The sequence below is a fragment of the Pleurodeles waltl genome, chromosome 12 (genome assembly GCF_031143425.1).
Source record: "Pleurodeles waltl isolate 20211129_DDA chromosome 12, aPleWal1.hap1.20221129, whole genome shotgun sequence".
Classification (NCBI taxonomy): Eukaryota; Metazoa; Chordata; class Amphibia; order Caudata; family Salamandridae; genus Pleurodeles; species Pleurodeles waltl.
In genome coordinates, this window is record NC_090451.1 from 713,945,019 (window position 1) to 713,972,356 (window position 27,338).

The 27,338-nt window shown below is 44.8% G+C and overlaps 1 protein-coding gene across 1 annotated transcript; it reads right to left on the reverse strand.

The window, feature by feature from the left end:
- Positions 1 to 654: 654 nt before the first annotated feature.
- LOC138267303 (olfactory receptor 2G3-like) lies at positions 655 to 24,792 on the reverse strand. Its single transcript, XM_069216160.1, has 4 exons — positions 24,733 to 24,792; positions 7,378 to 7,689; positions 6,308 to 6,313; positions 655 to 1,608 (listed from the first exon to the last, which is right to left on the reverse strand). The coding sequence occupies exons 1-4, from the start codon at positions 24,790 to 24,792 to the stop codon at positions 655 to 657; spliced, it is 1,332 nt and encodes a 443-aa protein (XP_069072261.1).
- Between the last annotated feature and the right edge of the window lie 2,546 nt (positions 24,793 to 27,338).

Here is a 27,338-nt window from a genome sequence, read left to right on the forward strand (position 1 = left end):
TGCAGCGCTAAAAAAGTATAAATACGAGCCCAAGTTTCTTCATTTATGTTTCATCTGTTGCTTTGAAGGAATAAGACATTCGCAGAAGCGGATATAAAAACAAGGTAAATACATAAAATACAAGGAAGAGAGTGGGGATTTGTGGTAGGAAACAGGTCTGTTCAACCAAAAGCAGAAGGAGAGGCAGAGCAAGGGAGTCACTGTGAAAGCATGAGCTGTGGAGAAGGATACAGAGGAGTGAATGTTCAGCCAAGTAAAAAAAAAAAAAAAAAAAACTATCTGGAGGGGAGTAGTGGGTGAGGTTAGGTACAGGGAGGGACTAAAAAATGAAGCAGCAAGAGGAGGCTGGAAGGATAGCAGAAGGTGAGAACTCCCTATAAAAAGAAACCGGATGGTTGTTGGAAGTGTCAGGAAAAAATGAGAGAACTTGATGAAAAATCAAATGGATTTACAAATTTTCACAGTGAAGGATATTCACCACGTTTGCTCCATCAGGCTGGTGAATGCCATTCAAGGTGAAAGATCTGAGTAAATCAATTAAAAAAACAAGTTGTCAAAGCCAGTTTCACTATATTTTTCTTAAATTTCACACGGATCCATTCCAGTAAATCAGTCTATTCAGTGCATAAACACGTCTAGAGTATCTTGTTCTGATCACCTAGAGAATATGTTCATCATCCTTTGCTTTTTAAGAGCACCCTTCACATCCTTATTTCTCAAACTATAGATGAGAGGGTTCAACATGGGGGTTAAGAAGGCATAGCAGACAGAAAATACTCTGTCAATGGAATAACTTGACTTGGATCGCGAGTACGTAAGAATTGTGGTGCCATAAAGCAACAGGACCGAGACCATGTGAGAAGCACACGTGGAGGATGCTCTCTGCCGGCCCTCAGTGGAGCGGATCTTCAAGATCTTGGAGATGATGAATGTGTAAGTGATTACAATCAGTAGAAAAGGCATGATTAAGACTAGGACACTTAATGCTGTGGTCACAACTTCTGCCATATTGGAGTCCCCGCAAGCCAGTTTGGTGAGGGAAGCGATATCACAGAAAAAGTGATGTATCTCATGAGACTTGCAGAAGGGTAAGGTGAAGGTCACAGGAGTCAAGCTCAAGGAACAAACTGTGGCCATGATCCAGGACCCCGAGGCCAGATGAACACACACTGGCTTGCTCATGATGGTCGTATAGCGCAGCGGGATGCAGATGGCCACATAGCGGTCAAGAGACATGACGGCCAGCAGGATACAGTCTGTGACACCAAAAACTATGAAGGAGAACATTTGTGTCACACAGCCCCCGAAGGAAATGTGCCTGTCCTCAGACACCAAACCACTCACGGTTTTTGGGATGGTGACATTGGCGAGGCAGATGTCCACAATGGACAGGTTACGGAGGAAAAAATACATGGGTGTGTGAAGGACTGGGTCCGCGGTGAGGATGACAAATATCATCAGGTTTCCAATCATGGATATCAAGTATATAAAGATGAACATGAGAGAGAGAACCATCTGCAGCAAGGGTGACACATCCGAGAAGCCGAGGAGAAGGAACCCACCTTCGAGAGTCAGGTTGGACTTGTCCATTGGTTCAGTGAAATTGATCTACAGAGAAAACACAGGACATATATTTGTTAGGAAGAGCAAGTTTCCAGGAATAAGAATGCCTTTTTCCTTTCACTTCTAACATATATTATTTTTTTCAAAATTGTTTTTAAAAAAATAGTTTTTTAGGTGACGTTATGATCCATTCTAGGCATAGTTATATTTGCACTTGCATAATCTGGCACAGTTTCCTACATTTCGTGGTATGATTGTTAAACGAAATGCCTGAAATTATGGTATTACACCTTGCTGCGTAATGGGTCCTTAGTTCTGGTGAAAGTCCTATTTTGGGAGCATGGGAAAAACACAAATAAACAGAACGTGAGCAGCTGTTGTTCATGCCAAGCACAAATCTGGTCACTCGCCCACAGAATAAACAGGCGAACCGCTGTACACAGGGTCTTCATTCTACAAGCACTTATTCTGATTTGGACCACCTAGATGGTTTGAACTCCTGTCAATCCCAGGGGCAAACATTTATGGTCAAGTACACCCAACCTTTAATTGTTTTTTAACCCAAATATAATCTGAGTCATAGACAGTATGATGATCTGTCAGACGACCAAGGGACTAGAGGCCCAGATCTACTGACACTTGTACTAGGACTGAATTACTTTTGTAATGCAAACCCGGTGCAAATTTGTTTGTTTTTCCTCTTGATGAATGTGAAGGCATTTCCATAAAAGGCATCTGTTTCAGTTTTACTGTCACAATTTCTCTCTCGCCTTTTTACTTTCCAGTGCAAATCAGGATTTGTGTTGTAAATTTGGGCAAATAACTCGAGGAAGCTCCACACGCCTCCTTCTGCTAGTTTAGCCAGTGGGCCATTCCCATGCAATTCCCTGTCTTGTGTTTTTTGCAACAAATTTTTATTATTTATACTGTACAACAATTGGGATTTACATACAGAATCACATTTGATACAAACATTAATACATATTGACATCCGTATGCCGTCATTGCAAAACAATTTAACATCACAGTTGCAATCTCCGAGGGTTACATTTGCTCTATGGAATATATAAAACCAAATGGTTTTAAATCAACCATATCTGTAGACTTTATGGTGATATTCCAGTACCTACTGCCTTTCAGAATCACTAAATACCTGACTTAGTGGCTGCACCCATCTGTTTTTAACTGTACCAAGAGCCCAAAGGGGTCCAGTTGGCATAAGCTAATTGGTGTCCACTTACAGCATACTGGTAATCCAGTGCATGGCTATCACTTATGTGATAGTTCTGCGTAACAGGAAGCTGCCGCTCTGCAAACCAATGAGGTCACAGATCCTAAAAACTTAGAAGAGCTCCCTAGGAGGACAGTCTCTGATTGTAGCAATGTCCACCTCATCCCATGAAGCTACTCGCCCAGCTCTAAAGATACTCACTCTCAGTAGGTTCCCTTTGAGTGGTAATGCCAGAGAGTAAGGTTTGACCAGCGCGTTACGGGGCGAACCATGTTGTAAGCACCTGTGTAATGCATAAAAGCTGTGATTTTGGGTTTTTGGCACCTGGAAATAGGGCCCTTTCAAAGCTGCGTATGTGTGAGGCCACCAACAGGCCACCCACTGGTGTTGCATCGCAAGTTAGTACCAGAGCCGTCTGGCGCTCCTATGCCACCTCTTCACTGTGGAAGCCTCAATTTGAATAATTTAACTCTATACCTACCTTTTGCAAATCCCTATCTATTAACAATTATAGACATGGACTTGTGCCAAAACCTTATGCCTCCGCAAGGCAGGAGGCCTCCATCCTTTTCAAACTTTGCATGCCCTAATGCTTGACAGGCCAAACACACAGTTGCACTGTGCTGCAAGGGTGCATGTGCTGATGCTCACAGTCTAAAATGTGTCATTATTTGGGGAGAGAAAAACAGCACCACCTATTAATAGACAGGCCCGTTTTTCACTCTCCCTTTGACGCAATGCAGTGCAGCAACTTTGGTTGCAGTGTTGCGTTGAGTCACTATTTACCAATTGTTTTCCATTCATTCCCAAAGGAGAAGAACAAAGGCGCTTAGCTCTGAGGCTGTAATATCATGGATTTTTCTGGCACAGAGGCTAACACCTGTTTTATGCTAATATGTTTTTGAGTTAGTGCTTTATTTTTTATATAGTACCACTCTGAAACAGTGAGCAAGGTTTGTCTCTTTCTGCTCATAAGCTTTGCTATCCAAAAATGGAACACAAAGAGGCCTACCCCAACCCACAGTAACACCACCACCCACTCCACAGGGACACTACAGGAGTAGGGAGCCGTTCCCAGATAAGTTGCAGGTAAGTGTTTGTGTATGTGTGTGCTGTGCCATTGGGGGCCCTTTACATGGGGGCCCCCTGCCTGGCCGCGTGTATGTAGGACCAGCCCAGGGAACACTGGTCCCCTGTGGCGGACACTGGGGTGGTGGTCATGACTCCAGTTTATACTTAGACAGGAGTCATTCTTTGCCTGCCTGTGCGCCAAAAAATGGTGCTAGGCTGATTAGCAGCAGAAAGTTTGCCGCAAACAAGCCTGACGTCATTTCTGACCCACTAGCGCCATTTCCCCTAATGCCATGCCCCCAACCTCCCAACCCCCAAGGGCTAGCGTCATTTTTTTAATGCTAGCCATTCCTTAACACCATCATGCGTTAGCGCAGTTGTGCGCCATTTTTCTTAAATATGGCCCTATGTTACAAGCTATAGACTGATATTTGGTTACATATAATCTTACAGATTATCATAGTAGGCACGTTTTGGTCTTGTTAACCGACTTCGACAATATCTGGGAGTAGAAAATGTTAAGTTTGGTGTTTACTGTTGAGAGTGTCAGTTTATTGTTTAACCAACTGCACTTTTTTCATTAATTTATATATTTTCCTTATGTTTCAGAGTGCGCTCTGGCAAACTGTAAGTTGCCAAGAAGATAAAAGAGCAGGGAGGAGTTGCAGAAAAGGGAGATAAAAAAGAGGGGTTCAATGCAGGACATGGCTAACTGGTAAGTTGTAGCACACATAAGAAGAGATTGAGATGCACCATCAGTAGGTGTTTGGACAGAGTATCTATATATAGTCCTATTAATAAATGTAAAATATAAAAAATAATGTAGACTAAATGTATGGTTATTGATTATATTACACTATATATTTGTGTAAATACAAACGTGTTTGTGTTTTTATATAAAGTATTAAGGGGCATATTTATACTCGTTTTGCACTGAATTAGCATGTTTTTTTTACGCTAATTCAGCGCAAACCTAACTCCTTATTTATACTTTGGCGCTAAACACGTCTAGCGCCAAAACTTATGGAGTTAAAGTCATTTTTTGGATGTAGAAACCTACCTTGTGTCGATGAGATGCAAGGTAGGCGTTCCCGTGCAAAAAAATGATGATATGGCCCTAGCGCCATATTTATCCCCCATGCTAAAATCAAGCACAGGGGGTGGGGGCCTTAAATAATGGCGCTAAGCTTGCTTAGCGCCATTATTTAACGCCTGGGTATGGGCAGGCATTAGTGGACCTGTGGGCATGTTTCCATGGTCAGAGACCATGGAAAGAGCCCACAGGTGCCCTTCCCTGGCCTCAGAGACACCCCTATCCACCCCCCACCCATACCAGGAGGACAGCTAAGGATGGAGGGACCCCCATCCCAGCTAGGTACAGGTGAGTACCGGTGAGTATTCATATTTTTTTTTAAAGTGCAATGGGGGGCCTAACTTGGGCCTCCTAAATGGCACTGTGCCCAATGGCCATGCACAGCCATTGGGCTGGGGGGCATTACTCCTGTCTTTAATAAGACAGGAGTCATTTCCATGGGGCTTGTGCATCAAAGGATGACTCTAGTCTGGTTTGAGGCATTATTTATGCCTCTGCCCATACTAGCGTCATCCTTAGACGCACAACCTCCTGTTTCCCCCATGCCTCCCCTACCCGGCTAGCATCCTTTTTTATGACACAAGCCGGGCTTTACCGCCGGCTACCATCATACCATAAATATGTCGCCCAGCCGGCGTCTTGGGATGGCGCTAGCTAGCGATATACTTTTTCACGCAAAACTGCATTAGTGCAGTTTTGCATGAAAAAGTATAAAGCAGGGCCTAACTGTTAGTGGAAAATGTATATTTTCATGATATTCAATTTATGTATTAAAATATTTAACATTTACTACTTTCATCTCCACTTATATTAAGGAAGTGATATTTGGTGAATTTGTGGATGATATTATTGTCAGCGATAATTTGTCACCAATATTTTTGTGCTTTAATAAGTGTAGGAGTGCGAAACTTTTTTAAACAATATTTTTGACATAATATTTTTGTCAACGATATTCTTTACCACAATATTGTATCACTGATCCCCAACAATAACTAGAACATGGATTAATAGGACGACATAGACACACATCTAGACAAAGAGGGACATGAGGCCAAAGGAAGGACGTAGAAGTTAATATATTTCTTCACAATAACGCGGCCTGGCAGAAGCCTAAGGACCACTGCTGGTTAAACCTTGTGTCACAAACCCCATCCTTAAGCCAGGAAACTGATAAAGGTAAAAAAGGAGATATATACATATATATATCTAGGACCCTTGCTTACAGAGGGAAGGGAGAGATATAGTTAGAAAAATGAATGTCCGGAGGGCAAGGAAGCCATATACTTACTGTCTGTGTCCCTCCAGATGTCCAGTGAGGATACTCAGTGGGAGATCAGGGAACATCTCACCAGCACCTAAAGAAAGCAAAAAAAGGAAGTTATGAGTCTCTATCAGACAGGATGCGGTCAAAAACACATGGAAGCCAGTAGATTGTGGTGACATAAATGCGATTTACCTACTTTTCTACCCGAGGACAAGAAGTTAAGGCAAAGTAAGACTTCTCAAACTCCCAACAATGCCTCTTTACTCTACCCCTTACCAGGCCCCAGCCAGGAGCAAACTTACATGGGTGGGGAGAAGGCAGGTGCCTGACCTTCCACGACAAGGAAGCCAGTAATGAAAATTACCACATAGTCATCAGGTCATTGGTTGCACGGTATTGTGGATGTAGGAGCAGTGATGATGTGTTTTTTGCTTCCTATCCATAGATGATTCCAATAATGTAATTTGCTCTGGACTGGGGATTGCCCTGATGCTCCAGAGAAGGCACCAGAAATAAACTACTAGATCAGCTTCAATATCTGCTTCAATTTCAAGTCAACATTTGGGTGAAGAGTATTAAACAAATTGGCTGTGTCTAACACATTTACAGTTATATTTACGTGACTAACGACGTACACCGGTGCTGGACACATGATAAAAAGAAGTGATTGATCCAAACCAGAACAAAATGATTTCAAGCACCCACTGGGTGTTGTTAGGATGCTGGGGGAAATTTCAAAAAGAAATTCAGGCCAGATGTACATAGATAATCGTTTGTGATTACCAAATGGCAAACGTTTGTGATTCGCTATTTGGTAATCACAAACACCCATGTTCAAATGTGTGTATTAGTTCTCGGTTTGCGACCCATTGGGAATTGCTAAAGTCACAGGGGTGGTGCCCTGCTGTTGTCAGCGGACCACAATGTCTGTGATTGCTTTTAAATAAAACAATCTGTTTTTTTTTAAATGCAGCCTATTTTCATTAAAGGAAAACTGGATGTGTTTACAATAAAAAACATGAAAGGTTTTCTTTTCATTTTTTAAGAGTCGGCAGTGATCCGTGGGATCCTGCTTCCTCCCAGCCTCTGAACACCCCTGTGAGAAGGGGCTGGTTGGGACCTGGCTCTCCACCCTACATCCCTGCACTCACTTACCGCACAGGCCACACAGGCCTGGCACGAGGGCCGATGCTGCAGGCAGCGGTACGTCACATTCACAGAGGTGCTATGTAAATCTTCTCTGTGAGCCTGACTGGTGAGCAGTGCGCTGTATGAGCCATAGACTAGTTCATCCTCTGCCACGTGACTAATGCAGAAGAGGGTTTGGACACGGAGCCAGGCCCGTGTGTCATCAGATAGTCCAAGGTTCTCATGCTTCCCAGGTCCACATTTCAGCAGCTTGTCCAGGTTAGGATTTTGCATTGCATTCTGTGATGCGTAGTCAGGTTTATCCTTTATAAAACAGGTCTGCAAGTTCCACGATGTAAAGCATTAACACGAACTTGATTAGGTGCTCACACACTCACATGTTGATTTTGAGATTTTCACACTCTTTTATCAATTGTTGCTGCTCTATCGCAAATATTTTGTGTGCACTGTTGTGACATCACGCACAGACACCTACACATTGACGGTTTGACTTCCCTGACCTTCCTTACGTAAAAAAAATAAATACTGCCATATATTTACAACAGGCCACTTCATACGTTTCAGCGAAAGCACTTTGATGCTAGTGGTTTGATGCTATGAAAAGCAAACAAAAAAATAACAAGCGTTTGCAATGCAATAGGTCTTGCATTAGCAAGAGTTAGAGCTGTTGGCGTTGTAAATGATAAAGACATCCTCGCATTTGGGACCTTATAAATATTTAGCCATGCAGCACATTAAGGCCCGTATTTATACTTTTTGACGCTAAACTGGGCTAACGCAGTTTAGCGTCAAAAAATTTAGCGCCGGCTAACGCCATTCAGAAGCACCATGCGGGCGCCGTATTTATTGAATGGCGCTAGCCGGCGCTAGCAGACCGGCGCTGCCTGGTGTGCGCGAAAAAAATCCACGTACACCAGGCAGCGCCGGCGTAGGGGAAAATGGCGTTAGGGCGTCTTAAAATGGGGCAAGTCAGGTTGAGGCAAAAAAATCGCCTCAACCCGATTTGCGCCATTTTTTTACGACGCCCAGACGCCATTTACATGACTCCTGTCTTAGCAAAGACAGGAGTCATGCCCCCTTGCCCAATGGCCATGCCCAGGGGACTTATGTCCCCTGGGCATGGTCATTGGGCATAGTGGCATGTAGGGGGGCACTAATCAGGCCCCCCTATGCCACAAAAAAAAAAAAAAAAAAAAAAATTATACTTACCTGAACTTACCTTAAGTTCCCTGGGATGGGTCCCTCCATCCTTGGGGGTCCTCCTGGGGTGGGCAAGGGTGGCAGGAGGGGTCCCTGGGGGCATGGGAGGGCACCTGTGGGCTCTTTCTGAGCCCACAGGTCCCTTAATGCCTGCCCTTACCCAGGCGTTAAAAAGAGGCGCAAATGCGGGTTTTTTTGACCCGCCCACTCCCGGGCGTGATTTTTGCCCAGGAGTATAAATACGACGCATATGCGTCGGAGTCATTTTTTTAGACGGGAACGCCTACCTTGCATCTCATTAACGCAAGGAAGGCGTTCACGCCAAAAAATGACGCTAACTCCGTGCACTTTGGCGCTAGACGCGTCTAACGCCAAAGTATAAATATGGCGTTAGTTTTGCGTCGAATTTGCGTCGAAAAAAACGACGCAAATTCGGCGCAAACGGAGTATAAATATGCCCCTAAATGTTTATAAGAAATAAACTGTGTTTGTGCATTCCTTCATACAATTGGCATTAGACTGTAATGGTCTGAACAGACTCTACAGTGTGCCGCAGTAAAAATAGCATTTGGGAGAAACTTGGTCATGTAATCGTATATTCAGCCCCTAGAGGGCATAATCACATAAAAAATAATGATAAAGAATATTGCAGTGTAATCATATAATCAGCCGTTTGAGGGCATAGTGTATTACACATTTCCAGGCCTATAAGGCCTTTTAAATATGATTTATCTGTGGAGTTAGTGGCACAAGGGTGCAGTGCCGCAGATCGTTACGGCCCTGTAGAGTCAATAGCAGAAGGTGCAGTACCACTAGTCGTGGCTAGATATCCCTGCAGAGTTAACAGCAGACGGTTATGTTATGGCTAGATCTCCCTAAAGAGTCAACAGCAGAAAGTGCAGTACTACTGGTGGTGGCTAGATGTCCCTGTCAAGCCAACTGAGCTAATAGTGCCTTGGAGCAACTATCATCCTTCAACCCATAGCGCAGGCCAAGCAGGGCTATCAGAATATTATTAGAAACAAGGCCCTTATAACTCAAAATCCTCTGAGCTGTAAAAACAAAAGTTCTAGCTACAAGAACATTCAAATATGCATTAAATGGTGAAGAGGTTATGATTTTTGGGCCCCTTCTCACCTGGGCCTGTATTTATACTTGGTTTGTGCCGAATTAGCTTAATTTTTTTTTTTATCGCTAATTCAGCTCAAACCTAACTCCATATTTATACTTTGGCGCTAGACACGTCTAGCGCCAAAGTTATGGAGTTAACGCCGTTTTCTGGATGTGAAAACCTACCTTGCCTCAACAAGATGGAAGGTAGGCGTTCCCGTCCAGAAAACGACGATATGGCCTTAGCGCCATTTTTATCCCCGTGCTAAAATCCAGCACGGGGATTGGGGGCCTTAAATAATGGGGCTAAGCTGGCTTAGAGCCAGCCTGGGTATGGGCAGGTGTTAGGGGACCTGTAGGCATATTAGAGCCTACAGGTGCCCTTCGCTGGCCCAAGGGACACCACCACCCTCACCAGAGGGACACCACGGGACGGGGGACTCATCCCAGGTAAGTCCCGGTAAGTATTTTTTTTTATTCATGCTCGAGGGCCCTGACTTGGGGCCCCCTGCATGGGGCATTGTGCATCTGTCCCCTGGGCATGGCCATTGGGGTGGTAGGCCTGGTTCCTGTCTTTACTAAGACAGGAGCTATGTCCATGGGGGTTGTGGCCAGAAAATGGCGCTACACTGCTTAGAGGCATTTTTATGCCTCTAAACAGTGTAGTGCCATAATTCGTCGCACAAGCTGCGGTTTCCCCTACGCCTCCCCCACCCTGTTAGCGTTCTTTACAGTGGCATTTGCGCCGGCTAGCGCAGCCAGGAATGGTGCTAGCCGGTGCTATACTTTTTCATGCGAAACTGCACTACCCCTAATGAGCCAACTGAATTAGTAGTGCTTTGGAACTATTATCATCCTTCAGCCCTTGAAGAATATTGTGCATTACACATTTGCAGGCCAATCAGAGCTGCCAGAAGGTGGTGATAACACAAAATCCTCTCAGTTATTAAAAAAAAACAAAAGTTGTAGTTACCTACAAAAATATAAACACACATTGAATGGTGGAAGAGGTTATGATTTTTGGGCCCCCTCTCACCTACTGTGACCAACAAGATGGCCTGAACAGAAAGAGCACATCGTTTTAAATGTTTTGGAGGTGGTCCCAATACCCTAGGACCACCACAGGCTGAGTTATGGGCACAAATGTGTTGTAAAAGGAATGCCTGCAAAGAATTATGGGGTGAGTTTCCGTGAATATATTAAACATATCTGATCTATTCTGTGTTCCTTCATTAGCAAAAGGTGCAATACTATCGGAGAAGACTAGAGGTCAGGTCTAGTCAAGCTAACTAAATAAGCAGTTTCTTGGAATAATTATCTTTTCAAGATCATAGCACATTACATATTTGCAGGACAAGCAAAATTGTCAGAACAATAGCACAAACAAGGCCCTTAAACACAAACTACTCTCAACTATTTAAAAATATTAAAATAAATAAACATTTCAACTACAAGAACATTTAAATGCAGATGTAATGGTGGAAGAGGTTATGGTTTTTGGAGCCCCTCTCACCTAGTGTGAACAACAAGATTGCCTGCCCAGAAAGAGCACATCTTTGTGAATGTTTTGGGGTTGGTTCCATTGCCCTAGGACCATCACTGGCTGAGTTATAGCCAAAAACAATTTGTAAAAGGAATTCCTGCAAAGCATTATAGGGCGAGTTTCTGTGCTTACAATAAACCTTTATAAAGAATAAAGGGGCATATTTCTACTTGTTTTGCGCCAAATTTCCCTCATTTTCTTTACGCAAATTCTGTGCAAAACTAACTGCATATTTATACTTTAGCACTAGACCCGTATATCGCCAAAGTTATGGAGTTAAAAAGTCATTTTTTGGACGTGGAAACCTATCTTGCATCAATGAAATGCAAGATAGGCATTCCCATGCAAAAAATTACTCTGTGGCCTTAGCGCCATATTTATCCCCCATGCTAAAATCACACACGGGAGGAGGAGGGGTCAAATAATGGTGCAAAGTTTTCTTTGCACCATTATTTAATGCCTGGGTCAGAGAAGGCGTTAGGGGACCTGTGGGCATGTTTCCATGGTCAGAGACCTTGGAAAGAGCCCACAGGTGCACTTCACTGGCCCCAGGGACACCCCCACCCCCACCAGAGAGACATCGCAGGATGGGGAACCCATCCCAAGTAGGTTCCGGTAAGTATATTTTTTTGTATTTTTTTTTTCACTCTCGGAGCTCCTAACCTGGGGTCCCCTGCATGGCACTGGCCACTGGGGTAATGTGCATGACTCCTGTCTTTACTAAGACAGGAGCCACGTCCATGGTGGTTGTGCACCAGGAAATGGTGTTACTCTGCCTAGAGGCAATTTTTTTGCCTCTAAACAGTGTAGCGCAATAATTCGACACACACCATCCGGTTACCCCTACGCCTCCCCCACTCAGTTAGCGTAATTTACAAAGACGCTAACAGGGGATTAGAGCTGGCTAGAGCCATTCCTTAAATATGGCACCTGGCTGGCATCCAGGAATGGTGCTAGCCGGGGCAATACCACTGGTGGTGGCTAAATGTCCCTGTTAAGCTAACTGAATTAATAGCGCCTTGGAACTATTATCTTCCTTCAGCCTTTCAAGAAAATAGCACATTATACATTTGCAGGACAAGCAGGTACGTCAGAAGGCCATTATAACACAAACTCATTTAAGTTGTTAAAAAAAAAAAATTAAAGGAAAATTAACAGCTCCCTCTCTAGAATGACCCACAAGATTGCCTGAACAGAAATAGCTCATCCTTCTGAATGTTTTGGGGGTGGTCCCATTGCCCTAGGACCATCACAGGCTGAGTTATAGCTAAATCAAAGTTGTAAAAGGAATGTCTGCAAAGCATTATGGGGTGAGTTTCCATGCATACAATAAACCTCTATCAGAACTAAAGGCCCATATTTATACTTTTTTAGCGCTGCATTTGCGCCGCTTTTTTACGCAAATTCGGCGCAAACTTACAAAATACAATTGTATTTTGTAAGTTTGCGCCGCTTTTGCGTCAAAAAGCAGCACAAATGTGGCACTAAAAAAGTATAAACATGGGCCAAAGTGTTTGTGCATTAGCAAAAGTTGCAGTACGACTGGTGGTGGTTAGATGCCACTGTTGAACAAACTGAACTAGTAGTGGAGCTATTAGCATTTTTCAGCCATTCAAGAATATTGCTCATTACACATTTGTAGGCCAAGCAAAGATATCAGAAGGTACTTATAACACAAAATCCTCTCAGTTGTTAAAAAAAACAAAAGTTTGAACTACCCAAAAAAAAAAAAAAAAATTGAAACACACATTGAATGGTGGAAGAGGTTATGATTTTTGGGCCCCCTCTCACCTACTGTGACCGACAAGAAGGCCTGAACAGAAAGAGCACACTGCTTTGAATGTTTTGGGGGTGGTCCCATTACTCTAGGACAACCACAGGCTGAGTTATGGGCAAAAATGTGTTGTAAAAGGAATGCCTGTAAAGAATTATGGGGTGAGTTTCCATGAATACATTAAACATATCTGAAATACACTGTGTCCCTTCTTTAGCAGAAGGTGCAGTACCATTGGAGATGACTAGAGGTCCCTGTCACGCTAACTAAGTTAGCAGTTTTTTGGAATAATTATCTTTTCAAATTCATAGCACCTTACATATTTGCAAAACAAGCAAGATTGTCAGAACAATAGTACAAACTGCTCTCAACTATTTAACAAATAAAAAAATTCAACTACAAAAAAATTTAAATACACATTTCATGGTGGAAGAGGCTATGATTTTTGGAGCCCCTCTCACCTAGTGTGACCCACAATTTTGCCTGAACAGAAAGAGCTCATCCTTCTGAATGTTTTGGGGGTTGTCCCATTGCCCTAGGACCATCACAGGCTGAGTTATAGACAAAAACAATTTGTAAAAGGAATGCCTGCAAAGCATTATGGGGCGAGTTTCCATGAATACATTAAACATTTATCAGAAATAAACTGTTTGAGCATTAGCAGAAAATACAATATCACTGGTAGTGGCTAGATGTCCTTATCAAGCCAACTAAGTTATTAGCACTTTGGAGCAATTATCATCCTGTGGACAGTGGACAGCATAGCTCATCACCCATTTGCAGGCCAGATAGGGCTGTCAGAATACTATTACAAAGAAAGCACTTCTAACACAAACTCCTCTCAGCTATAAAAAAATAATTTAAAAAAAAAAAGTTTTAGCTACAAGAAAATGTAAATATCCATTACCTGGTGGGAGAGGTTATGCTTTTTGGCCACCCTCTCATCTAGAGTGACCCACAAGAAGGCCTGAACAGAAAGAGCATTTCATTCTGAATGTTTTTGGGGTTGTCCCATTGCCCTAGGACCACCACATGCTGAGTTATGGCCACAAATGTGTTGTAAAAAGAATGCCTGCAAAGCATTATGGGATGAGTTTCCATGAATACATTAAACCTCTATCAGAAATAAACTGTGTTCCTTCTTTAGGAAAAGGTACAATACCACTGGTGGCAACTAAAGATCCCTGTCAAGCCAAGTAAGTTAGCAGTGCCTGGGAGTAATTATCTTTTCAAGATAGTAGTGCCTTACATATTTGCAATTCAAACAGGGTTGTCAGAGCACTATTACAGACAAGACTCTCAAACATACACTCCTCTCAGCTAAAAATTAAAACATTTCAGCTACAAGAGCATTTGAATACTCATTCAATGTTGGAAGAGGTTATGCTTTTTGGCCACACTCTTACCTAGTGTGACCCACAAGATGGCCTGAACAGAAAGAGCATATTGTTCTGAATGTATTGGTGGGGGTCCCATTGCCCCAGGACCATCACAGACTGAGTTATGGGTAAAAATGTGTTGTAAAACGAATGCATGCAAAGCATTATTGGGTGAGTTTCCCCAGGTGCAGTGAATATTGTAGTATCAGCCCCCACCCCCCACTGTGCCGGGATTCATTCCTAGGTCGATTTCATGAGATATAAAGCAATAAAAAAAGTACAAAACACAAGTAAAAGAGAACATTCAACTACTGATTATGTAAAGTAAGGACCAAGTGATAGGCAAACAGGGAAAACAAATTGCGTGTGTGTACACAAGTGCTTACTGACAAACAGGAGAGACAAGAAAAATAGTCTGTCCAAACAACAGAAAAACATTCCAGGCGTAAGTAAACTGTACTTGGCCGGTGCTCCTCAGCCAAGTACAGGACGTGACGTATCGGCTGCCAAACCACTTAGGAGGCAGCACAACTAGAGCGACACTGCCTTGAACCTTTTGGAACTGGCAAGCAGCGGCGGGTGGGAGCATGTGCCTACACTCCATGGTCTTGCAGACAGTGCATGTGCGCTGTCTAGGCTTGACCTAAAAACAGTGCTGGAAAATAACTTCCAAAATGGCCATGGTCCTTAGAGTAGATTTTATTACAAGACAGGAGGCTCTTAAGTTCACTACTTTCCCAATAGGTTTTATTACATTCAGTCTGGTATAGAGTTATTAACACAGACAAAGGACATCCCTGTAGGAAAGTACCATCTTGCCTGGCATGTTACCCCCATATTTTACTGTATATATGTTGTTTTAGTCTATGTGTCACTGGGGCCCTGCCAGGCAGGGCCCCAGTGCTCATAAGTACGTGCCCTGTATGTGTTCCCTGTGTGATGCCTAACTGTCTCACTGAGGCTCTGCTAACCAGAGCCTCAGTGGTTATGCTCTCTCTGCTTTCCAAATTTGTCACTAACAGGCTAGTGACTAAATTTACCAATTCACATTGGCATACTGGTACACCCATATAATTCCCTAGTATATGGTACTGAGGTACCCAGGGAATTGGAGTTCCAGGAGATCCCTATGGGCTGCAGCATTTCTTTTGCCACCCATAGGGAGCCCTGACAATTCTTACACAGGCCTGCCACTGCAGCCAGAGTGAAATAACGTCCACATTATTTCACAGCCATTTACCCCTGCACTTAAGTAACTTATAAGTCACCCATATGTCTAACCTTCACCTGGTGAAGGTTAGGTGCAAAGTTACTTAGTGTGTAGGCACCCTGGCACTAGCCAAGGTGCCCCCACATCGTTCAGGGCAAATTCCCCGGACTTTCTGAGTGCGGGGGCACCATTACACGTGTGCACTGTACATAGGTCACTACCTATGTACAGCGTCACAATGGTAACTCCGAACATGGCCATGTAACATGTCTAAGATCATGGAATTGTCCCCCCAATGCCATTCTGGCATTGGGGGGACAATTCCATGATCCCCGGGTCTCTAGCACAGAACCCAGGTACTGCCAAACTGCCTTTCCGGGGTCTCCACTGCAGCTGCTGCTGCTGCCAACCCCTCAGACAGGTTTCTGCCCCCCTGGGGTCCAGGCAGCCCTGGCCCAGGAAGGCAGAGCATAGGATTTCCTCTGAGAGAGGGTCTAACACCTTCTCCCTTTGGAAATAGGTGTGAAGGCTGGGGAGGAGTAGCCTCCCCCAGCCTCTGGAAATGCTTTGATGGGCACAGATGGTGCCTATCTCTGCATAAGCCAGTCTACACCGGTTTAGGGATCCCCCAGCCCTGCTCTGGCGCGAAACTGGACAAAGGAAAGGGGAGTGACCACTCCCCTGACCTACACCTCCCAGGGGAGGTGACCAGAGCTCCTCCAGTGTGTCCCAGACCTCTGCCATCTTGGAAACAGAGGTGTCTGTGGCACACTGGACTGCTCTGAGTGGCCAGTGCCAGCAGGTGACGTCAGAGGCTCCTTCTGATAGGCTCTTACCTCTCTCGGTAGCCAATCCTCCTTCCTAGGTAGCCAAACCTCCTTTTCTGGCTATTTAGGGTCTCTGCTTTGGGGATCTCACCAGATAACGAATGCAAGAGCTCATCAGAGTTCCTCTGCATCTCCCACTTCACCTTCTACCAAAGGATCAACCGCTGACTGCTCAGGACGACTGCAAAACCGCAACAAAGTAGCAAGACGACTACTAGCAACCTTGTATCGCTTCATCCTGCCGGCTTTCTCGACTGTTTCCCGGTGGTGCATGCTCTGGGGGTAGCCTGCCTCCTTTCTGCACCAGGAGCTCTGAAGAAATCTCCCGTGGGTCGACGGAATCTTCCCCCTGCAACCGCAGGCACCAAAAGACTGCATCACTGGTCCTCTGGGTCCCCTCTCAGCACGACGAGGGTGGTCCCTGGAACTCAGCAACTCTGTCCAAGTGACTCCCACAGTCCAGTGACTCTTTAGTCCAAGTTTGGTGGAGGTAAGTCCTTGCCTCCCCACGCTAGACTGCATTGCTGGGTACTGCGTGATTTGCAGCTGCTCCGGCTCCTGTGCACTCTTCCAGGATTTCCTTTGTGCACAGCCAAGCCTGGGTCCCCGACACTCTAACCTGCAGTGCACAACCTTCTGAGTTGTCCTCCGGCGTCGTGGGACTCCCTTTTGTGACTTCGCGTGGACTCCGGTTCACTCTTCTTCCAAGTGCCTGTTCAGGTACTTCTGTGGGTGCTGCCTGCTTCTGTGAGGGCTCCCTGACTTGCTGGGCGCCGCCTCTGTCTCCTCATCCAAGTGGTGACATCCTTGTCCCTCCTGGGCCACAGCAGCATCCAAAAACCTCTACCGCAACCCTTGCAGCTAGCAAGGCTTGTTTCCGGTCTTTCTGCGTGGGAACACCTCTGCAAGCTTCATCGCAACGTGGGACATCCATCCTCCAAAGGGGAAGTTCCTAGTCCTCTTCTTTCTTGCAGAACTCCAAGCTTCTTCCAACAGGTGGCAGCTTCCTTGCACCCTCAGTTGGCATTTCCTGGGCTCCTGCCCACTCTCTACACTGTCGCGACTATTGGACTTGGTCCCCTTATCTTACAGGTACTCAGGTCCGGAAATCCACTGTTGTTGCATTTCTGGTGTTCTTCTTGCAGAATCCCCCTATCAAGACTTCTGAGCTCTCTGGGGGTAGTAGGTGCACTTTACACTTTCAGGGTCTTGGGGTGGGCTATTTTTCTAACCCTCGCTGTTTTCTTACAGTCCCAGCGACCCTCTACAAGCTCACATAGGTTTGGGGTCCATTTGTGGTTCGCATTCCACTTTTGGAGTATATGGTTTGTGTTGCCCCTATACCTATGTGCTCCTATTGCAATCTATTGTAACTTTACACTGCTTGCATTACTTTTCTTGCTTTTACCTGCATAATTTTGGTTTGTGTACATATATCTTGTGTATATAACTTATCCTCATACTGAGGATACTCACTGATATCCTTTTGGCATATTGTCATAAAAATAAAGTACCTTTATTTTTAGTACTTCTGTGTATTGTGTTTTCTTATGATATTGTGCATATGACACCAGTGGTATAGTAGGAGCTTTACATGTCTCCTAGTTCAGCCTAAGCTGCTTTGCCATAGCTACCTTCTATCAGCCTTAGCTGCTAGAAACACCTCTTCTACACTACTAAGGGATAACTGGACCTGGCACAAGGTGTAAGTACCTCTGGTACCCACTACAAGCCAGGCCAGCCTCCTACAATCCCCACCTACAAATATCTCTAGTCCATACACCACTCCTTCTTTTCCTGCTGATAGGAATATGTGCACCATGTTCACTAGCATCGCCTGGTGAGGTTTCTTTAAGTGAATTTTACACTGCGCTTGGTTTCAAGCCTGTGTGCGAAACTGTTCCTGTGATCCAGGGCGCTATGGGTTACTTGTTTTTTCAAAGTTACATTCGCCTGTTATCAAGGTTAATGTGTGTATAATAATTGCATTGTAGCAGAATGGGGCTCTGGGCTATTGCTAATATTTATTTATTGTTTGATGAATTGTAATGTTTGTTGCAAGGCAGACACTTGCTTAAGGAAGTTTTTGAAGGTTTTTTGGAAGCAGCTGCCTCGATGTGTAAATGCCATTTGACGGCTAAACTTTTTCCGTACGCCTGTTTCAATATATTTAGATTGTGGGAGTTCCATTCCCTCTTGGTGCTGCACCAGCTCTCTCAAAGAACGGTGGTCTTGTTGCCCAGGTGCCCATCCTAAGAGTCGCACGACCTCAGTGGGTATCCCATGGCACATGGACACTTACCAGGCATTAGGCATACACCATATTTGTTTCCAATTAGTTATTGATGGAAACAGTGCTCTGTTCATGCAAAGAAGACCACATATGATGATATAAATATTTGGCCAGGAGTCTAGCTTAGTCCTCTTTCCGAGTACTGCTGTGGTGGCAAACAGGCAATGGGTTCCATGCCTTTAGCAAAAACCATGGGTGAGAGAGGACAAGCTGTCCAGTGCCGCATACATTTGTACATTTTGGACGGATGAGGGCAGTAGATTATTCATTCAAAAATGGGCCATTGGATTAATGGCCAGAATTTCAATCCACTTTGTGAAAATTGGAGTTGTCCCAAATGCATCTAAGAGCCATGGTCAGACGCACCATACAATGGAGTTTAATGGGTTTGCAGCATCCAGCATTACTGCAGCGGCCTCCACCCCAGGTTATGATGGAACATGGAAAAGATTGTTTGGAGGTTGTATGCATAGATGTAGTTATATAGTATTTCTATAGTCTAAACCTTGCCAAATGTCAGTGGAGCACCATACATGGGCAAACACACTTTTGGTGTCGGCGGGGAACAGGAGAGGAACCGGAATCATAAATACCCATTTCTAGAAGAAACTTGCACAACATATCCATTTTAACAAGCTTTAGTTATGGTGGCCCAGTGAGTGAGAGCTCCATTCCGGCCTGTGGGCCGGTGCTCAGAAGCATGCTACGTATCAGTATGGTTCTTGCTAGACATGTCACATAAATTCAGCAGCATGGAATTACGGGCTGTAGTGGACCAGTAACATATCAGCAGACAGTTGCAATATGTGCTCCTTTCCAAAACACACGATAAGCTTACAATTCCCTCCAGCAGTCAGTCCAACCCTCACCTCACAGGTCTGCTGCACATGGAACCACAGTATAAAACTGTGATTTGCCATTTACTGTTCTGCATAGCTTTGCCGGTAGGGATAGCATAGGTTATATTTGCTTGTTAGAGTTTCTTTTGCGCAATGTCAGTGTGCACCTGGCCTCCTGCACTGCTGTTGTAAGGTCATGGAACAGTTGATGTCTCTTATCTCCCTCACCAGATGGAGAGCGGGACATGGAGAGCGGGTTCCTTGTCCCTGTAATTAAGCAATCTTACAGTTATGGGACTTGCTTGGCAGTGGGAGGACCTCTGCGTCACTGATCTATGAGCCTTCTCCACCACAAAGAAATTCAAGAAGTTGGCCTTGCCAGAGATGACTGTCAAAAGTTGTTCCATGAAATCGCCCATCTTTGCTACTATGAGTGGTTGATGGGACCCCCACAATTTGAAGGTTATTCCACTTGCACCCAGCTTCCAGATATCTTTGCTTGCTTTTGATTAGTTCTAGTGCCCCTTTTAGTTTAAGGATTCTTTCATCACTGGTGGAAAGTGTATATTTGCATCTGATGTGCAATGTTCTGCCTTGTCGAGTCCAGTTCATTGTCAGTTTCTGTTAGGCTTTTTCGCAGTGTCCTCCCGAGCTGGAGAGCAAGGCTGCACAGACGTGGCAGTGGGTCCATCCTCCTTATGAGCTGCAGTTTGTTTTCCAAGTTTCAGTAGCAGCTTGGACTGCAGATGGTTGTTTTTCTCCATTTTGCTTTAGGTAGCTCTAAATTTGGGCACCACTCTGTCAGCCTGTCCGCAGGTCTCAGATTATTTGGCAGACCAGCCAGGCATGTAGGAATTAGGCTGATGTCCTCTCAAGAGAGGAAATACATCGGCTCCCTCATGCTGAACCCAGCTCCCTGATAGGATGCCATTGCCCATCACTGGCATGCCGGCCCGTGTTTAGACACTGTCATTCAGAACACTTGGACTGTTCACATGTCCAGAGTTCCTGATATGCCACACCACTTCTGTGAAACTGCTAGGTCCCCCACTCGGTAAGACAAGGTCTGGATCCCTGCTCTTGGGAGGGCTAAAAACCGGAAGAGGCGTGAAGCATACATGCCATGGGCAAATGGGGAGAACAAACAAAGGGGGGACGTGGCAACCCGCCAATGGCAAGCCTATGGTCGGGCTGAAGCCCACAAAGTACAAACAGCAGGTCTCTTTTCGAGCCAGCGCATGAGCATCGTCTATTACTGACACCTAAAAAAGGAGTCGGGGACTCTTTAGTCTCCCAAGCCCCCCATACAGCATTAAAGCATTTCTCTTTGCTCTTTCCAGAAAAGATACTATGGTATATGAATCTACCTCTCATGTTGCAACATCACATGCAGAGTGCAGGTCTGTGTGGCTGGGGATCACTATGACAAAAATCGGTGGTAGTCATTTTATTAACAGCTGAAGGATGAAATACTGAGTTGACCTTTCCACGTTGAAGTATGCAACTATAAGTCGGACCTGTGCCTGAGGCAGATCACCTTACTAGTTGCACAATACTTGCACCATGGACCCACCCATCAGCCTCCCCTGCATGCTCTTCCCCGCGTGATATCAGTGGAATGCACGTGCAATGCCATGAGTCATATGGAATGTGAGAGTTCACTATGGATGCCATGAACAGGAAAGATTACCAATGGAACCAACGTTCACTAATTGACAAAAATAGCAGTGCATTGGTTTCACCTGCGAACAACGTCCGTAGGATCCAGGCTGACACCTCATTAGGTCATTTGTAGACAGTACGCTTAAATTGTCACCCCAAAGTGGGAACAAATTAGTAGTTGGGGAGCGCTCCAGGGGCAAAAAGGACCTCTTCTCTGCAACCCTGGACACCCTTGTTTTGTTTATAACTGGATCTCTATAAGAAAATATGCCTGGTATCCTCAAGCATTAGCCTGATTTTTCAATCTTTCTTTGAAATATATGGATGGATAAGTTGAGGAAAGGATGAAAGTGGAAATGTAAATCTGAGAAGATGGATGGATGAATAGGTGGATGATGGGTGGATGGGTAGGTGGATTGATGGGTGGATGGATGGGTGGATGGATGGACGGATGGATGGATGGATGGATGAATCACAGTATCACCTCCAGGGTAACGGTATGTCCTCAGTGTGGTCTTTTTCTCCTCACTGATCAGGCTCTCATGTCACAGAACCCTATAATCAAGAACATACATTGCTTTACTAAGAGATTGAAAAGCACTTGGAAGGACCAATAAAGGATAAGAGCTGAAACATGAAAATCTAATTGAAAAGAACATGAAAGAAGTCAAGCAGGATCTGTGATAAAGAGAAAGCGTAGGCTGTGACAGAGGCTGTGTTCAGGCAGGCACAGGGCACAGCACATGCATTTCAGTGACACATCTGTAAATGTCATGGGCTTGGACCCAGAAAGGTTGCATTTATCCTTTTAGTTAGTTAGCAGAACAGTGACTACTTCACACAGGCTTTAATGCACAGGAGTGTAAGTTACTTTGTAAAAAAGAATTTCAAATTCCGTTTGCACATGAATCGCAGAATTCATATTAATGAATGTCAGGAAATAGTGAGGCTCTTGAGAAACTCCATATTAAGGGCCTGAGGCACAAAAATACATTTGAAAAAATGATTGTAAATTGTGAGGAAGCTTTTACCAAATGTAATCTGATTTTTCAAAATCTAGAATGTACTAACAGGTCAGTTCACAAAATACCAAATTGCAGAGGATCTCAAAACAACCTGCATTTAATATTAATGCCAGTTTATTAATAAACCAACCCGTTGAAGCATCACAGACCAAATGGCTACTGGGCAATGGCGCCCAAAACACATCCCTTCCAAAGGCGATTTGGAATCCATTTCCGAACACATTCAGCTACTCAGAAACGTTTGCTGAATCACTGAGTGGGTTTAGTACATTAGAAAAAGGGTTTCACTGGTCACAATTTCCTGAATTAGAGAACCAAAATGTTTGCGACTGGTAAAAATCTTTGTACATCAGGCTCATGGTGACTTTTCTTGGTTGGACGAGGGTGTGGTACTTTTCATATTTCATAACGAGACAGGGAAGAGGTTTCTTCATGGGGAGCCATATACTTCAAGTGGAAAAAATAACAAAAAAGTTGTATGCAAAAATGTATTTTCCACCACACTTGTGACGTGGATTTTCCCCATAAGTATGAAGGAAGCAAGAGATACCGGAGAGAACCAGCTATTTTCATTTTTACAGGAAAGCTCCTAGTTTAGGCGCTGGTTTGTATTTGCCAGTGGGATTAAGACCTATCAGTTCTCCAGAGTTTGGGTTCATGAACGTTGTTACTCTTGGTATAATCACCCTTAACACTGAAATGAATTGCCCTGACAAAGCCAATAGGTCTCACTTTCTAAATGCTTTCTGGTCCCTGCTTCTGGCTTTACCAATTCTTTCTGCTTCTGTTATTGGTTTTGCCAGTGCTTTTATAATGCACCAGCACTGTTAGAGCCTAAGCACCGACCAGCTATGCTAAATGAGTAGAGATCAATTTAAAATCACTAGTTTCTGTGCTGACAAGATGCCACCACGTTGCATGATGCAGCTAGATGACACCGCACAGCAGCTGCCTTCATTGCATCAGGAGGTTAATTTACTACTGTAATTCCAGTCATTGAGCATCTGGGGGAAGGTGTCGTCCACAAGGCTAACTTACTATCCTGACTCCAGCCCTAGAACAGTTTGAGGAGAATGTAACATTCTGCAGATAATGTAAATTGGCACTGAAAGCTGTAACATAGCTTCTCAGTGTGTGTAATGTACCACTGCTGCTCTGAGGCCACAGCTGAAGCCCTCAGTTAAAATGCAATAAACTAGGATGGAATGGACCAAAACTGTCAAAAAGTTGAAGAAGCATTTAATGCTCCTGGGGGGAAGAAGGAAGGAAAGAGGCACTAAGATGGGGCAGCATGTTTGATACAAGAAAGAGAGGACACAGAGGAAGAGAGGAGGAGAACTTAATGGATCCACATAGCTGTAGAGAGAAACGTGGGGATGATACGGAAAGAGGAGGTGAGAGCACAGAGGTAATGCTAAAGTACGGGGAGCGAGGGAGGTGAAAAAGAACCATTATTGTTAAGGTTTAAGTATTAACAGTGAAATGAGGAGACAGAAATGAAGAGAAGGGGAAGAGAAGAGGAAGAAAATAGAAAGAGCAGAGAAGAGGCAGAGTAGAGAAGAGCAGAGAAGAGGAAGAGAAGAAGAGAAGAAGAAGAGAAGAGGAAAAGGAAGAGAAGAGGAAAAGAAGAGGAAGAGCAGAGAAGAGGAAGAGAAAAGAATAAAAGGAAGAGCAGAGAAGAGGAAGAGCAGAGAAGAGGAAGAGATGAAGAAGGGAAGAGGAAGAGCAGAGAAGAGGAACAGAAGAGGAAGAGCAGGGGAAGAGAAAAGGAAGAGGAAGAGAAGAGGAAGAGCGCAGCAAACAGTGTAAGCGGAGAGTGGATCTAGGACGCAAAAGAATGATCAAGGAGCATGATCATGAGAGACAAAAGGTGAATGTAGAAGGAGAAAGGAGGAGGAGGGATAACTAGGAGGGAAAGAGACAAGTTCATAAGCAAATACTAAACATTCCTGGTCCGTTCTTTTTTGGTGCCGTGCACGTGGACCAGAGCTCTATGCACAGCACTAGACCTCAGTGGAGCTACACATATGTCCTGGATGCCCCAGTACCCTCTGAACATGATGCCGTGACCTTCTACTGATACTTGAGAGCCCATCAAAAATAAGAAGTCTACTGAAAAAATCAGCAGAAACCTGCAAGGCTAAATCTTTGACTTTTTAAGGACGGGCTCTGTGAGTTTACTACAAGACTCCCTCGTTTCATCATTTACAGTCAGTGGTCATTCATCAATCACACATGATTTTGCATTGCATTCATATTTTGATGACTGGTATCATTTGCCTGTGCCATTTCTCCTGAAGAAGAACCCAAAAAAGAAAAGGGTTTGAAACAATCATTGAGCTCTTTTTATGTTATTCACCTGTCAAACTTTGAACATACTATGGCCTGGTGGTGAGTGGTAATGTGGCACCAATACTGCCAACAGGCTGGCGGTACATACCGCTATATTATGAGAATGGCGAGTTGGCTGCAGCCAACCCACCTCTTCTCCACTCATACCTCCATGGCAGTATCAGCCACCGGGCCGGATATGTCAATCTCCAGCCCTGCGACCGGCATAGTACCGGCAGCGGCATTATCAGCTGGCCTACCACTATGGTTTTCTTGGCATTAGCAACACCATGCAAACCATGGCAGTAGGCCCTACCGGTGACAGGGAATTCCCTGTCACCGGTAGGCAGCTACCCCACCCCCCAACACACTCCTGACACCCCCCTCCACCCAAACTCAACCCCTTAGCCACCCCCATACACACACTAAGCCCCGCCACCCCAACATTCAAATACACCCCCAACCCACCCCAATCCAAACACACCCCACCCCGATCCGAACACACATACACACACCCCTCAATCGAAACACACACACCCACCCCCTTCGATCCACAAACACACACTTCACCCCACCCCCTCTGGTCCATTCACTCGCCCCTCCACCCCCCTCCGATACATTCACACACACCCCATACATGCACACACCTGCAGACATGCACACACCACACTACTGCCTCTACCCCCCACAGCCACACACACACACATCAGCTCCACCCCTACTACAGTCACAGCACTCATCACCCCACCCCCTTCCCCGCATACATGCACCATGCATACACTCATTAACTATCACTGCCATATACGCATTAATTCACACACTGCAATACACACATTCATACACACACTGCCATACATACATTCAAACACACATACTTAAGGACATACAAACATTCTTTTACACATTCACACTGAAATGCATACGCGCACTCACTTCACCACTTATACATGCATTCACACACACGCATACAACCAGGCAAACAACACACAGAAGCATTCACACACGTACTCACACACTCAGACACATACACACAACACCCCCCACCCCTGAACCCCCTCCCCTGTCAGATGCCCAACTTACCTTGTCCAGCAAAGAGGTCGACCGGCAGGGAACGGGAAGGCGTGCTGCTACCGCCAGCAGCGCCCTGCCAGCAGAACACCGCCAGGCCTATTTTCTGGTCAAAATACGGCTGGCGGCGTTCCACTGGCTTAGCGGTGCCGGTGATAACGGCCCAGGGCACCACCGTCCGCCGGCATGAACACTGCCAGACTTCTGCCTTTATTGTGGCGGAAGTCAGGCAGTGCTCATAATATGGCGGACGGATGGTGGCCGCCGAAGCGGTATGTTGGCGCCTGTCACGGCGGCTGTAGGCGTTTTTTACCACCAGTGTTATAATGAGGGCCTATGCTCTGTTTATCCTGTCTTTTTAGAAGTTTGATCAAATATGATATTTTTCACCTGCTGGACATGTAGTTTTTGTAACCACATGTTTACTCTATTAATGGTTTTCTTATGCCTAGCTTTGAATGGTTCCCTAAATAATCAGAGGTACTTGAGATAGTAAATCACATTTATTACAAATACGTGTTGAAACTCATTCTTAAGATTCATCTCCTTACATATCTTTCACTAAGTTACATACATTTTTGCCTACTTAAAGGACCCTTGAGGGCAGGTGCAGTAGATCCCCAGTAGACTGGGCTATCCATAAGGGCGGCTTTACAAGGCTGGCAGTGTGACAGTGGTGAAATGTCACAACTAACACTAACTTGGCAAACAAAACATAGCTGCATGAGACGGAAAAGGCAGAGTGAGAGAGCTCGGCTCAGTTCACACATCAGAAATATTGCTCACACTTACTTCAGAGAACAACTCCGGCTCTGCAGCGGTGCCCTCTCGCTGAGCCGAAAAAGGATGGACTATAAAGTGTGCGTAGCCCCCCCTGGGACTAGACGCTGCTATGTGCCTAGGTACATTTGTAATGAGTGCACAGAAGCAACACTTCTCTTGTCCCCAGGAGAGCTCGGGGTATCTCAGGCGCACACACCCAGCTGTGCCTCTGGCCCTGAAGTTAAGCAGATTGTTGCTTTGCCGTTTCTGTCTGGGTAAAAAAAAAACCAGCAGAATCTCTGTTTTAAGAATCCAACTTAAAATACTGCTAGGAAAATGTGAAGCAGAAAAAATAGATAAGTGTAGAAGGAACAAAACCAAAAACGTAAGAAAAAGAAAAATGTGCTCAATACAGAAATACACAAAATAAGAAGGTAACACATATTACTTAACACGTACATGTGAAATATATTGTAATTTGGCAATAAAAACTGAAAGGACTATGAACTTTTCTGTGAATTAAGCAGCACAAAGGAGGAAGCTCTCTAGGTTGCACTGTTCTTGATTTGTGTTAGGTGCCATGAGGGGCCCCCTAGGGATGCCACTCAGGGACTCTACCCCACCCGCACCGTGGCCCAGGCACGGTCTGCAAAGAGAGACCCTTGGGCAATGCTTCTGCTGGTAGGTCAGTATGTGCTTGATCTCCTCCAGAGAAGTACTGTCTGTCACAACTATATGCGTTGTGAGGTTTGCCTACCGTTTTCTCCTTTGCAGATTAGGACGAGCTGTTTTTGGTTGTCGTTGACTTAGTTGCATGTTCTCAAGGCATGCCCTCCAGTGTGGCACGGCCTTCCAGGTATCGCCTAGACAGCTTTTTCTTTCGTCTTATTGCCCTACCACACAGTAATCACACAGTGGGTCACCTCTCGCTGCTGATTGAATGG

What these genes read in the sequence shown, in the direction of transcription:
- LOC138267303 (XM_069216160.1), bottom strand. Translation starts at nt 24,792, where the DNA reads ATGCCGGTCGCAGGGCTGGAGATTGACATATCCGGCCCGGTGGCTGAT. An exon ending in TGGCTGATACTGCCATGGAG is followed by an intron (nt 7,690 to 24,732) that starts GTATGAGTGGAG and finishes TGGAACTTGCAG; the next exon opens with ACCTGTTTTATAAAGGATAA.